Source organism: Camelus bactrianus, chromosome 35 (assembly GCF_048773025.1).
Source record: "Camelus bactrianus isolate YW-2024 breed Bactrian camel chromosome 35, ASM4877302v1, whole genome shotgun sequence".
Taxonomy (NCBI): Eukaryota; Metazoa; Chordata; class Mammalia; order Artiodactyla; family Camelidae; genus Camelus; species Camelus bactrianus.
In genome coordinates this window covers 15447122-15461967 of record NC_133573.1, presented here as the reverse complement: position 1 = coordinate 15461967, position 14846 = coordinate 15447122, and the positions used below count along the sequence as shown (strand labels likewise).

General features: G+C 37.6%; 1 protein-coding gene across 2 annotated transcripts in view; it reads left to right on the top strand.

Annotated features, from left to right (window-relative positions):
- MINDY3 (MINDY lysine 48 deubiquitinase 3) overlaps positions 1–11983 on the top strand; it is an 85596-nt gene extending 73613 nt beyond the window's left edge. For both annotated transcript variants that reach the window (XM_074358491.1, XM_045524860.2), the window contains 4 exons: positions 969–1041; positions 3650–3737; positions 7818–7889; positions 10949–11983. In XM_074358491.1, coding sequence (XP_074214592.1) covers positions 969–1041; positions 3650–3737; positions 7818–7889; positions 10949–11098 — 383 coding nt within the window. In that variant the 3' untranslated portion in view covers positions 11099–11983. The remainder of the gene's footprint in view (positions 1–968; positions 1042–3649; positions 3738–7817; positions 7890–10948) is intronic.
- The last annotated feature ends 2863 nt before the right edge of the window (positions 11984–14846 follow it).

Genomic DNA, 14846 nt, shown 5'->3' with positions numbered 1-14846 from the left:
ATGATTAAAGCAAGACTTTTGGACATCTTGTTCTCCAGGACAAGATTTTTTTTTTTTTTTAATCCTAATCCTTGAAAAGGATACTGTGTTGGAAGTTCATTTAAAGCTGAGACAGTCTTCAGGAATGAATTAAAATGGTGGAGGAACACAGGCATTGTACATGTAAGGAAATATACAACTTGCTTGTTTTAAAGTACTGTGATTTCCAGCTGCCCTACAAGCTTTTTTGTGTGTCATGTTCTATTGCATCATTTGAGTTTGAGCCATTTAGCAATGCTATTTCTTCATCGAGCCCAAGAAAAAGAATATTTTCCATAAACTAGTCTTTCATCAGCATTTGATTCTACTCTTCTTGTATTCCAACTTTGAATCTTCTTCCCCTGTTAAATCTGTGGCTTTTACTTAAATTAAGTCTGTTGATTTTAAGTCAAGGGATATCTTTTCTTGATCTTACATTGTTGGAGAGCTAAATAACAGGGGGTCATGAACATTCTTGCAGAAAGTTAAATAACTTTGTAACAAAAGGAATGTGTTGGTAAAGGATTATTTTAATTGGATTTCTTAAAGGGAATTTAAAGGTTTGCATTGTTTACTGAAAAATATACCTATTTGATAAATAATTGTTATAAATTTAAGTAGAAAGAAACCTTTATCGTTTAAATTTGTAAGCCTGTTTAAGAAGGAATTTGTCTTTAAGGTTTTCTTGGAGTTCTCAGGTAGAAGTCATATGGTTAATTTTTGTATTAGAAACTAACCTTTGAAAATAAGTCTTTGCCTGTGTGCCCAAGAAAGCTAATAGAAAAGAGTGCCTAATAATAATAGACATTGTGCCCAAAATAAACGTTAAATGCTGTTCCTTAACTCTCTGTGTCCCTCTTAAGTGAGTTTTCACTGAAGTCTAATCAGCAATAATAGAATTTCTTAAAGTAAACTTAATCCAGATTGTTTTCTCTTATTTTTTTTTCCAGATAATGGATTTATACCTGATTCACTTCTAGAAGATGTGATGAAAGCGTTGGACCTTGTTTCAGATCCTGAATAGTAAGCTACCTAAGAATTGTTAGTTAACCGACTCTGATTCCGTTGAATGTGTGACATTATCTGCACATTACCGCCTCTTTTTTTAAAATCTAAACTGCATAAATGAAGTGTAGCACTTCATATTAAGCAAAGATTTCGGAAGCAAGCAATCAGACTAATCAATATTTTAGTACAGACTTGACCTATTTAAAATGAGCTTCCTTTCCCACTCTGCACTGAAGTCCTGCTTTTAAAAAAGGGTGCTAAGAATATAAGTGCCTTTTTCTATATTAAAATGTTTTTTCTCACTGTGAAACCTGTATTTTGAAATTCTGTGCCTGTCTGTATAGTACCTTTAGTGAAAGTAGTGACAGTTTTGTAGACTGTCTCTACCGTTAGGCTTCCTGCTTAAGTAACCAGCAGGCCTCTGACTTTCAGTCTTAAGTAAAGACGAATATTTTAAATACCCGAATCCTTTGGCCCCACTATATTTCAGAATATAGTTTTCAGTTTTGCCTAACATTAATATCCTGTCATTGTCTTCATTCTGTTATATTCTGTACATTGTTACATCTACAACTTCTTCCATAAATTTGGGATCTTCATTATCCATGGGAAAATATCTCTCGGGTTAAGTGGATACGTCATATTAATACATATGAAAATTAAAAATCACCTATGAGCTACACTAACTTTCCTTTTTCTGCCTGGTTTAATTATTTTTTTTCTTCTGAAAGTGTATCTCACAATAAACAAACGTTAGCTTACAAACATTTAAGAAAAGGATTCAGCAAAAGCAACATAAAACATATTGGTACACATAGTTCTTAGAACTTGATGCTATCCTGTTTTTAAACAGTTTGTATTTTCTTTGAAAGTGTAAAATACATATAAACATTTGCAAACTAATCATTGAATTAATGTGTCTTGCTCTCACTACATGGCGCTGTGATGTTATTCTTTCTTAGTAGACATAATTGTTGATTCCAACTTAAAGAGGAGAAATTCAGAGACAGTTGAACTATTCCAATAAATGGTGTAACTGTAACTACCATATTTCCTCTCAGCTGATTCCAAGTGGAGACCATCTTTTGTTTACCTTGTTCTAATTTGCAAAAGGGAGTTGAACTTAGGTAATTTTGATTACTAATAATTCTTAAGATAGGAAGGAGGAAAAAAGAAAAGTTAGGTTTATTTGGTTTTTTTCCCCAGATTCTTAGATGGTTATACATCATCTACTTAATTTTCCTTGTTTCATCAGAATTCATAACATACCTTGAATTATAATCACAAGTTGAGCTAGTAAATTGTTTTTCTAGAAGTAGCTGAAAGATTGGACTGAGTTATTCACGTGGTCCTTTGGTCTAATCACATTATAATAACCAGGCCATAGTAAGGATAAGTAAATATATTAAATATAATAATATAATCTTGCTTTCATTTGCTTCATGCCATAACCTCCTGTCATTACTCAGACCCATTAAAATGTCATATCCTCTGCATGTTGTGCAGTTGACCCTTGAACAGCTCAAGGGCTGGGTCACCGACCTGTGTGCAGACCAAGATCTGCATATAACTTTTGACTCCCCAAAACTTAACTGCTAGTAGCCTATTGTTGACTGGAAGCCTACCGATTAACACATATTTTGTATGTTATATACATTATATATTCTGTTCTTAAAGTAAGATAAAACAAAATGTTGCTCGAAAAATCAAAAGGAAGAGAAAATATATTTATGGTACATACATGTATTTGTTGGGGGAAAAAAAATCCATGTATAGGTGGACCCTGCGGTTCAGACAGCCCCATTCTTCAAGGGTCAACTGTCTAATAAGGTCTATTTAACCTAACATTTATAGTTTGGGAGATAACACAGAGAATCAGAATTTTCTGAAAAGACCATTTTTATTTTTGAAACTCTTCCAACCACAGTCCACTTTCTGCCTTCTCTAAGTCACACATAACACCTTTCAGCAGCCTTGGCTACACCTCATGCATGGCAAGGGCTGTGCAAAAGCACAGCTCACTTCAGGCTGCGCCTGAGACAAGACAGTCCACACCACTTACTGAAATTCACCACACTTTAGCTCTTTTACAATATCTTACCTCTTCAGTTTGCACTAAGAATTTTAAGCCTCCACCCCACTTGGTTCTTGAAAGCTAGCTTTTTAGGAGATGTTTTTGATTATCTGGTGTACCGCTGCCTTTGACACTGCTTTTCTCCTTGGACTTAAACTTTTTTTTTTTTTTTAAGTTAAATGCCTCATTTGATAGTCAAATTCAGGCATACTATGAAGCAAAGAAAATATGCCTTTGGGAGGGTATAAGCCAGTGTTTGTAAGCCTGGGTTTTTAAAGTTACTTTACCTAATAAGGAACAATATTCCAAAGTCATCATCATAATTTAAATTCTAAATAGTAACACATTACTCTGGTTTAAAAATAACCAAGTTTTGGCAAATTAGATGTCATTCCTGTGTATTTGTCACAAAGGGTCTAAAAAGAACAGCTCTTAGGATTTTTTGCAGTCAAATATGTTGCAGTACTAGTAATTTAATCATGAAAGGAGAAAAATAAGCTGCTTTTTTTTCCCTTTGGTATCTACTGTTTCTTTTTTCTCCCCCTCTAGTATAAATCTCATGAAGAATAAATTAGATCCAGAAGGATTAGGAATCATATTATTGGGTCCATTTCTTCAAGAATTTTTTCCTGATCAGGTAATATAGCTGAATATATTTATTGTTTTGTTCTGTTGAGAAGATTGTATTATAATTGTTTCAGCATTTTTTTCTACTAGTTTTTTAAAATGTTCTACCATGCAGATATAAGAATAAGAAAGCACTATTATTATGTAAATGCTTTCCTGGGCAGAGAGGATGCAGGGTATGTGTGTTCTAATACAGTAATGCAAAACTTTGGGGGACTGGGGTGGTGGAAGAAAATAAATACACCAATATAGACACATTGATACTGTTTTTCTGAAAGAAGGATAAATTTCAGAAGTATGTGGAGTAAAAAGAGAAGGATTCCCTTTATCCACTCCCACCCGTTTTCCTTCTCTTGGGTGACTGCCATTAATAGGTTGGTGTGTATCTTTAGAAATTTCTAAACACAAGGCAAGAAGGTAAAGGAGCCTGTGTGTAATGTGAACTCCTGTGAGTGCTCCTAAGTGCCAGGAGAACTCTACTTGAGTAAAGGGAAACCTTCGGGTGGCGCTGTGCTGTTTCGTGTTGGGGCATGTCTGCCACTGGCTGTGACAGGAGCTCAGTGAAAAGAATCTTTGCCGGTTGGTCTCTGTACTCTTGAGTTATGTCTGCATCACTGACAAGCTAATTCTGCAGCCTCCATTGGTCTTTTCTTCCTATCTAAGGGAAGGGTTTTACCACTCAGCCAAATTATTTAGCCAGTTATATTGTGACCATTTCATCAGATACCAACATGGTCTAAAGTTCGTTGTTTTAATAGAAATGCCAGTTTATATTCTACCTCTGTTATAAAAGTAGAAAAAGTGTAACAAAATGATGGAGGGACCATATTAAGATAAAATTATTAAATTGCAAGATATAATTACCAGTTTAAATCAGAGGCGTTCAATCTTGGTAATTAAAAAAGAAAAAGAAATCCTTGTTTTCTAAACCTGTATCTATCTGTTGTGGTTATTGTGAGTAAAGACAGTGCGGTAAAATTCAAAAAGTAAGGAGAGCACAATATAGCTGTTAGCCGTCTTCAATTTTTATTAAATGCTTCATGAAAAAGTTTTTCTTTCTCCTCACATTATTAGGAAGACTCCATTGGATTGTAAGGCCCTCATACTTCAACTACTAGGGTTTTTGGAAAGTTCTTTTTTGGAATCTAGTACTGTGTTTTAGATATCTTAATTCATGTTTAATAAATTATATAGCATTACATGTAATGCTATCATTTTTAATTTAGTGATACAAACTTTTGGGGGATATTTTGAAAAGTTCTTGGGAAATGTAAACAAAGTGAGATAGTTACCAACTCTTTTGGAAATATATATGTATATTTATCTTACATTTAGTTAATTCTATGATGTTGCTTATAATTATTCTATGAACTTATTAGTTCAAGAAATTAATTTTTTCATTGTAATATTCCTTGAGGTAATTAAAGGGAATTCTAGTCCCCTTCTCAGATAACAGACTGTTCTTATTTGGTTATTCTGTTTATTCTCTCCAAGTTCATCTCTTACTGTTTGTTTTTTTCCTCCCCTTCATCTAAACAGACTCTGCATCTGAGCTTGCTCTTGGTTCCCTTTAGAGCAGTGGGTTCTCCAAATGTGGTCTCCAAGAACTTATTAGAAATGCAAATTCTCAGGTGACTCCGCAGCCCTAGTTCAGAAGCTCTGGGAGTAGAGCCCACAGTCTGTACATACCAGCCCCCCGGGGGCATCGGATGGTACCAAAGTTTGAGGCCCACTGCTTCAGAGGAAGACCTGTCACATTCCCATCTGTTCACGTCCAGTGCGAGCTCAGACCTCCCTGTGTCACAGATCTTTTCCGATCACAGCCCACAGCACCAATGTCCTCCTTCTCCATAGTCAAACGTGAACTGACTTTATCACTCGTTTTGGCCATTGTTCATGTATTGTTGTGTACCTGACAGGTCAGTATAGTGACACTCAGTTAACATTTAATCAGCCAGTAATCAATGAGGTAAAGTTGCAAAAATGCGGTCAGGACAGCCAGGAAAGTATTTATCTACTTTAGTAATCTTTACAAACGCTTAATGTAGGTGCTACACGGCAGCATTTCTCTGCCATGAGGTAGATGCAGATTCGGGGGGAAACAGAAGTGGGAATACTGATAAAGTATTTCAAGGCAATTTGCTTATAATAAGAATAGCAGGAGCAGCTACCATTTATTAAGCACGTTCAGTGCACCAGGCACTACGGGCCTTACCAGTTAGGTATTATTTTTCCCCCCATTTTGCCAATGAGGAAACCGAGGACTAGAGAATTTAGGACGACATTCAGCTAGCACATGGCTGAACCAGGATCCAGCGTAGGTTACCTAACCACCACATTACACTGCCTTTGGTTGATACTTATTTTGTTCCAGTTGTTAGTGACTAGTACTGGAGATATAAATTGATTACAGTAAAATATTTATTTTGTAAGTTAAAGTACATTAACCCTGAAAATCAATAGCCAGAGTATTTATCTCAGTAACTAATTGCACTGACTTCTGTATACAATTAAAGTGACTTGATTTTTCTGTTCTTTTGTGAAGCATTTTGGGTGGGATACAAAAAATTTTAAGAGAGCTTAGATTTTAGCTGGGAATACAAGTCATGAAAAGTTAAAAACAGTTAAAGATGTTAAACAGTCTTTCAGAATAACAACTGAAGAGATAATACAAAGTAGTATATGATTCACAAATTAATTATTGAGACGTTGTTACAAAGTTCCCAAAGTAATAAAGAACCCAACTAGTGTGTTTAAGGAGAACTTTACAAAGTAAGATTTGAACCAGAGCTCGAAAAAGGAGTTTTAAAAAATCACAAACGTGCAAAGAGCCAACAGCAAAAGGTCTTTTCAAGAGATGAGTAATACACTTGTATCTATCAGAGACTTCAGACGGGTAAGCGGTTAGAGATAAGACTGGAAGGGTGTGTTAAACGGTCTTGTGTTTTAGGATTCTTGGCTACAAATCCCAGCCTGGACTGACTTCCTTGAGAGGGAAAAGATGGGAATTGGAAGGAGTAAGCTCAGAGCAGCTGAAGGGTGGAAGTGCAGCTCCCTGAAGGTGGCACCAGGAGCCTCCAGGACTGGGGCTGTCTCTCCACCTGCACCCTCACCCAATCCCTTCTATCTGTAAATTAGCTACTTCTCTCAGCCCCTCTTTCTCTGGGAAGCTGATGCCACAGTTGCCAGCAGCTCTTTTCTCTTAGTTCCAGTTGGAAAAAATTCCAAATGGGGATGCTGGCCCAACTTTTGTCATTCGAGTATGACCAGGAAGACCCTTCAGGGGGATGGGCACATGGAGACTCAGCCACAGGGCCTGAGGGGAGTCGCTGGGGGCCAGGCACCTGCAGTGGGGGACCTGACTGCTTAATGGCCTTGAATACAAGTTCACGAGAGGTGAATGTGAACTTTAGCTAACCGAGAACCGAAGTTAGAACAGTGGGGCTGACATGATCAGTTTCTCTGGAAGTTAGTATAATAGTGATTTATTCCATTTCCTTCCTCCATTGAAAGTTACTTAATTCTCTAAGCACTGAAAGCACAGGTGTCTGTTTCAGTGCTCTTTTCACTATTAAAGTTGACAAGATTTGAAAGGTATTTTGGGGGGTAGAAACCCCTAATTCTGTAGTGTGGACCAAAGTGGAAGTATTGGTGCATGTGTGTTTGTAATCTTAGTGACGGTGGTATTACTGCTCTTCTGGATTTATTGAGAGGAACACGTTATTTACAACAGAAAAAAAGCAGAGATACATTATAGGGAATATTTCTGTATTTTAGAAACTTGCCCTTTTTAAAAAAATTACATTAATGGATGCACATATTTAGAAATGTAAATTCTACTTTAGAAGAGCTTATAATTAAAAAAAAAAAAAAATCACCACTTGCCCAGTTTCTGCTCTCGTTTCCAGAAACAACTATTTCAGCTTTCAGGCTTTATGGTATTTAACCAAATAAGTGTAAGTTTCTTGCTCCATCAAATGATTCCTTTAAGGATACGGATTTAAGAAACTTCCGTTTTATTTTCAGTCACTAATTAGAAATTGCCTGATACAAAGATTTAAAAGTTTTAATTGTACTTTATTTATAATAGGGTTCCAGTGGTCCAGAGTCTTTTACTGTCTACCACTACAATGGATTGAAGCAATCAAATTACAACGAAAAGGTATGAAACTCACATGTTAATTTGTCTTCACCTGGGTGGGTAGAATAATATATAACAATGTTAGATGCCCAAAAAATTGCTACCTAAGGAACGAGTCTCTTTACCATCACAGCATATTTTAGAACTGGACTTAGTGGGTCTTTATTGGAATTTTGGAGCCGCAGTTTCACTGTGACAGATAACTGTATCTATACACGTGTTGTTACCCTTGAGTGTGTAGCTATTACTAAATCAAGGTTAGTCCACTGAGAGTTACTGATCCATTTAAATGGAGAAGGGGATAGTGAGATTTTTGATTTAGAAAAATATTTTTAAAGGGTTTAAATTAATACCATAATGGATAGTGAGCATTTACTTGGAAGTGTCTTAAGCACTTTTTTGATCTGAAGTTTCACACCACCCCAAGAAGTAAGTATTGCCTGTATACCCCTGTCTTACAGTGGGGGAAACTGAGGCACAGAGAGAGAAGCAACTTGCCAGTGTCAGGCAGCCAGGAAATGGCAGAGCTGGGTCTGAACCCAAGGACGTCTCCCTCCGAGCCTGCGGCTCACCCACTGTGCTTTGCTGCATTCCCTCCTGAGTCACTGACAGAGGCACCTCAGTGCTTCACTTCCAGGTGGACTCACCTGGTTTAAGTCAAAAGTTTGGCCTCACCAGTTCACCAGCTTTGATTAGTGAGCTTTGTCTACATGTAAGATCTGCCTACTATGTTTGCATTTATCCCAGTGCCAGTCAAGTAGATATAGCTAATGTTAGAAGGAATAAGGCCTTATATGCCTTTTTAATGTGAAATACCCATGCTGGTTTTATAAGTATCTAAATTGAGGATGGCTCCAGAGAATAGATCATAATGTACATTAGATACATAATTTTAGAGAGAACCTGAGCCTGCAACTAAAATTTACTTCTATATTCATAACATGAATTAGAACTTTTATTAAATTAGGTACAAAGATCTTTTCATAGGAAAATAATTTATTGATATTTATAGCAAAAAATATAAATAATAAGAAAACTTGTATGCTCTGTCCTAATATGTGTAAATGAGTGCTTCATCTAGACTTTGAAGTTTTACATAGCTTTGTAATAGAAAGTCCTTTATAGTCACTAATTAGTTACTTGCCTACACAATCCCTGCAAGGTAGGTGAACCACATATTATCCGTATTTTACAGATGAAGCATCTGAGACAGGGAGAGTAAGTGACTCACCCAGGGTCACACAGCAGGTCACTGGCAGAGCAGGGATTGGAACGGAGTTCCTGGTTCCCAGTCCTGTCTTTGGTCTGCTTGACCATGTTGCCTGTGTATAGTAAGTCTTCAAGTCATGCCCATGACAAGCGTCTGACATACTAACAAAAAAGATCAGAAGCCAAAGATGAACTACTGACGTGACAGTAGTGTGCAAGAACAATAAACCAAAGCATGGATGCCATTGAGGTGCAGAAGTCTGATGTTATAAAGCTGCTCAGGAGCTAGGAGCACGGTAGACTGCACAGTAAGGGACTATTAAAAATATCTGAGGAAACGGACAAAACGCAAGAGCTGGCCTTGTGGGAGGGACCGTGGTCCACCAGGCGGCACGGCTGAAGCCAGAGGTAGGAGGGTCAATGGCCTTCCACCCAAGCCAGCCTGTTCTAACACCATGGACAAACGACGTTCTTTGTGCAAAAGAGGTCCTGTCTTACTTGAATTGTGATAACTTGAGTTATGTTCTTCCTGGACAATTTCTCAGAGAAGTTTGCTTTGGAGAGTTGAAAAGCATGACTTGTAGTTTTAAAAGTAAATTGATTCCATCAAAACTAGAAAGAAACTAATGTATTAAGCAAAATAAAGAGGCAAAAAAAAAATAAAGTATTTCACAGTAAATTATGTCTTCAGAGTTTCCTAAAAAAGGAGTCGTTTATGAAACCAAATTACCTCCCCTAGTAATAGAAAATACTCTATTCCTATATTTAGTATGTTTTTAAGGAGACTCCAGATTACAGCTAATAAAGTTTCTTCTTTCGGCTCCTTGATCAAATACTTTATAGCTTTTATCTTAGAAAAACATAATTACAATCATGTGTATCAGTCACTGAGTGTGTAAAAATCATTATACATCCTTTGGATGAAGGCAGTCTGTAGCTCTTCTTTTTAAATTACTCAATTAGAATTTCTCTTGGTACAAAAGGAAATTACTGCTTGACTGCTTTAATGTATACAGTGAGCACTTATCATGACTTGGGGTTTTAGTTTGTATGTTACTTCATAGATAACTTCTAAAAGTTTTTATTATAAATTAAAGAAATCAAAATAAACCTTTTTTCTGGTTATCTAACTGCTAGTGTATCTTTTAAATGATCATTGCTGCTGCATACAAAGTTACCCAGATGGTTTTATCTGTCAGCCTTTTTCTACTCTTTGATTTTTGTTTCTGTCCTTATATCCTTTAATTCTTTTTCTGTATGATTTTTCCTGCAGAGCAAAGTACATTCTAATACAATAAGAGAAAATTTCGTTGACAAACATCCAATTTGCTTCCAGCTCTGAAAATTCAACACCTAAGTTGAAAGTAGAAAATAAAGTCCTTCTCAGGATATATATATGTCTGTTTCTGTTACAGCTTTTTTATCTCATGAGGCAGCATGACTGACTGAGTGCCTCAATATTAGAGCAGTAGGAACTACATAAATGTTATATAAATAAAATTTAAAATTTATTCCAAGTGGTATGTATTATTTGGAGAATGATTTTTCTTTTATCAGAAACAGTATCTTCTATGGGATTCACATACTAAGTTTTTGTTTGTTTGCTTTTTTAATCATGATCTTAAAATCTAAAAATCAGCTGGTCAGCTAGTAGTTAAAACTGTTTCACCATCCTGTTTCCAGGTTTATTTTCACACTAATCATTAAGCAGATATTCTTGCTTATAATTTCTATCAAAATAAAATTAGATCTAAAGCTCCATGTGAAATGACACACAGTGCCTTCTTTGGCAGCCTGTGAACGTTCTGTATCTTTCCTAAGGCTGTGCTGAGAATACTGACTGACCTTGGTGGCTTTATTTTGTTCAACAGGTAATGTATGTGGAAGGAACTGCAGTTATTATGGGTTTTGAAGATTCCATGCTACAAACAGATGACACACCTATTAAACGCTGTCTCCAAACCAAATGGCCATACATCGAATTACTCTGGACCACAGACCGCTCTCCTTCACTAAACTGATTTGCCTGAGTATTTATAAGGAAGATTGTAATAGCAGATGTTGAAAGAGGGATGTAAGACTGGCGATTGGCTCAATTAAGTTATACACTGGTATCACTGACTAACTGTAAATAACAATTAAAAAAACACATTTTCAGTGTTTAAGATATGTTTAAATTATTTGTTTTAAAGCTTTATGTCAAAGGTTACCCTATTTAAATTCTATGTGAAATTTATTAGCAAAACTAAGCTGTAATCAATGTTCATCACTGTTGCAGTCAAATAATTGTCATTTATCAAGTTACAAACATTATATTACTATAGCATTTTTATATTGAGTATCAAAGTTACTATTTATAAACTACTTTGGGGTTTTATTTCATTCAGGCACAGTCTATTGTTTAAATGATTCTGGCATGCAATATTAGCCTCCACGCTGAAATGCAGACTTTTTCTTTGTTATTTCTTTTCTAAAATCTGGTTTCCATTAGAAATATTGGTAACAAATCATCAGCCTGGATCTTTGACAACTGGCCTAGCTCTGGCATGTTTATAAAAATTAGAAACAATAAGGGAACATTACCATTTATTCACAGATATTTAGAGGATGTATTTTAAAAAAGTGATAGGAAAGAGAATCCGTTTGATAGTCTTAACACTGTTAACTTTTACTGTATTGCCAAATACACTTTTCCAAATTTGTCCCAACAGCCCTGTAAGCCAGCTTTCTTGTATATTTATAAATGTGATAAATGCATGAGAACATCTGTTATTACACCAGTATATTGCATTATTTATTATGATCCTAGTGGATGGCCTAAATAAACACTTTTTTTTTTTTCTTTAACGAACTGTACCCTTGCATTTTATGTTCATGGCTCAAAATAAACAAATACTTTCAAGTGATTTTGCCCAGTTACCCTGAGAGAACCCAGTAAAAGCAAAGAACAAATGCCTGCTGGACTCACACAACACCTGGAGAGGGAGACCACACCTTATAGTCACTTGGGACCATAATGTACTCAGATGGCCAGGAGCACCTGGGGGGCAGCTGTCTCGATCAGAAGCCCCCATCCTGTTTATTTCTGAGAGAGATTTATTGTATTCCAGTAGGATTGTTGTCAAGCAATTTGAAACGTGAAGATCCAGAAAATACTTTTCTTTCCTTCACTAGAGAAGCAGACAAGATACCCTGTTAAGAATTTCAGAACTGAACCTTACCTTCAACAGTATAGTTGAATATATATTTCCTCTATAAATCTCTTGGGATTTTTTTCTATGTTTTATTTTTACATACATTAACAATTATAATAATTAAGTAGATTTCAGCATGGGAAAAAGGTAACACAAAGTTTTATGTATAACTTTTCGTAGCACTGTGTTCAGGAGAGTTACTAGCTCCTACAATTATAGCTGTAAAATGTCAGTGTTTTTGGTCGATCTTGGCTTGCAAGTCCTACACCATCTGCACCACCACTACCCTTCTTAACTCGTCTTACGCCACTCCCAACCCCATTTGTTCTCCCCTAACACAACTGCTTCATTGCTTCCCTGGACAATATCAAGAATGTCTCCACCTCAACCCCTTGGTACTTGTGATTCTTTCAACCTGAGCCCACATCTCCCCAATCCAGCATCATCTCCCCAAGCCCGCATCATCTCCCCAAGCCCATGTCATCTCCCAAAGCCTACATCATTTCTGCAAGCCCCTGTTGTCTCCCCGAGCCCATGTCATCTCCCTGAGCCGGCATCATATCTGGAGGCCACTTCATCTGTGCAGGCCTGTGTCATCTCCCTGAGCCGGCATCATATCTGGAGGCCACTTCATCTGTGCAGGCCTGTGTCATCTCGCAGAGCCCACATCATCTCCCTGAGCCCATGACATCTTCCTGAGCCTTCATTATCTCCCCGAGCTGGCATCATCTCCCAAGCACACATCATCTCCACAAGAACACATAATCTCCAAAGTCCCCATTATCTCTCCAAGAATACGTCATCTCCGAAAGCAAACGTCATCTCCCAAATCCCACAGCATGTCCCTGAGTCCACATTATCTCCCCGAGCCCACATCATCTCCGCAAGCCCACGTCTCCCCAAGCCCACGTTATGTCCCCAAGCCCACATCTTGTCCGCAAGCCCACGTCGTCTTCCCGAGACCGCGTCATCTCCCCTGGTCTGAGACATCTGTCTGAGCCCACAACTCCCCGACCTGCTTTATCTCCCGGAGCCCACATCTTCCTAACCCACATTATGTGCCTGAGCCTGATTCATCTCCCCGAGCCCGCATCTCCCCAAGCCCGCATCACCTCCCCAAGCCCGCATCACCTCCCCAAGCCCGCATCATCTCCCCATCCCACATCTCTCCAAGCCCACATTATGTCCCCGAGGCCACATCATGTCTCCAGGCACACATCATCTACCCAAGCCCACATATCCTCAATCCAACATCATCTTCCCAAGCCTACATCATCTCCCCAAGCCCGTGTCATGTCTCCAAGCTGGCATCAAGTCCCAGAGCCCACGTCATGTCCACAAGCCCGAAAAATGTCCGCAAGCCTGCGTCATCTACCTGAGCCTGCGTCATGTCTCAGAGCACACGTCATGGCTACGAGCCCACAGTTGGCTCTTTTTCTAAAATATTTAGTATATTTTATTGTCCATCCTTCCAGTTTCAGCAGAGTGAGTCCCATCTTTTTGATAATTGTGTACTGCCCAGTGCACCCCCATTCTACTTTAGTGGGTGTTTTTTTCTCACTGCTGGCAGGGAAGTCAGTAATCTACAATTTTGATAGTTTTCCATGTTTAAGGTATTCCTCTGTCCTGATAACAGGAGCATCCAGAAACACAAATTATGATGCAGACATATAAATGTCCTTTTCATGGGAGAGACTTCTGATATCACTGAATGTTCTAGAAGCACAGTGATGGAGAGGGGTCCCCTGGCTCTGTATAGATCCTACCTGTAAAGCCCTCCTCATGTCCCACAAGGAAAGTTACCCCTGTCATGGCCATTCCCACACACAGTGATGCTCAGTATTTGAGCCAGCTAGAGGAGAATCAGCCACGCGACAAATATGCCAGCTTTTTCACCCCTAAAGTTCAATCTTCCCTAAAAGTGCTATCTTTTTTTTTTCTCTCATCAGCACCAGCTTTGTGAGTTTTTTTCCTACATAATAAAGCAGATCCCCAGGCAAATTCTGATATAGCCATTTAACTAAGTCTATGTTCCTAGGAGTATATAACCAGCCTCTGTATCCTTGGCTTCTGCATCTGCAGATACAACTCATCTTGGATCAAAAATATAACAACAACATAAAATTTCCAGAAAGTTCCAAAAAGCAAAACTTGAATTTCCCCCATGCTGGCAACTATTTACATATCATTTGCATCATATCTGCAACTATTTACATAGTCTTTACATTGTATTAGGTATCATAAATAATCTAGAGGTGATTTAAAGCATAAGGAAGGATAGGTGTGTGCGTTTGTGTGTTATGTGCAAATACTATGTAAAAGGGCTATTTTTGTAACTTCCCCTTACCCAGTCCTTTCCACATATCCCCTTTGTAAAATCTCAACTTTACAATGCCAAACAGCACTGTACATTTTTAAGCTAATTTGCCAGCTATTTTCATCATTCAGATTTGACAGGCCCAAATTTAAAAATTTAATTTCTGTCTCTGATGACATATTTAAAAAGTCAAAATATGGGGAAATGGTGGCTTTTCCAGTGCTTAGAAAATACCACACAAAACGAATGTCCTGATTC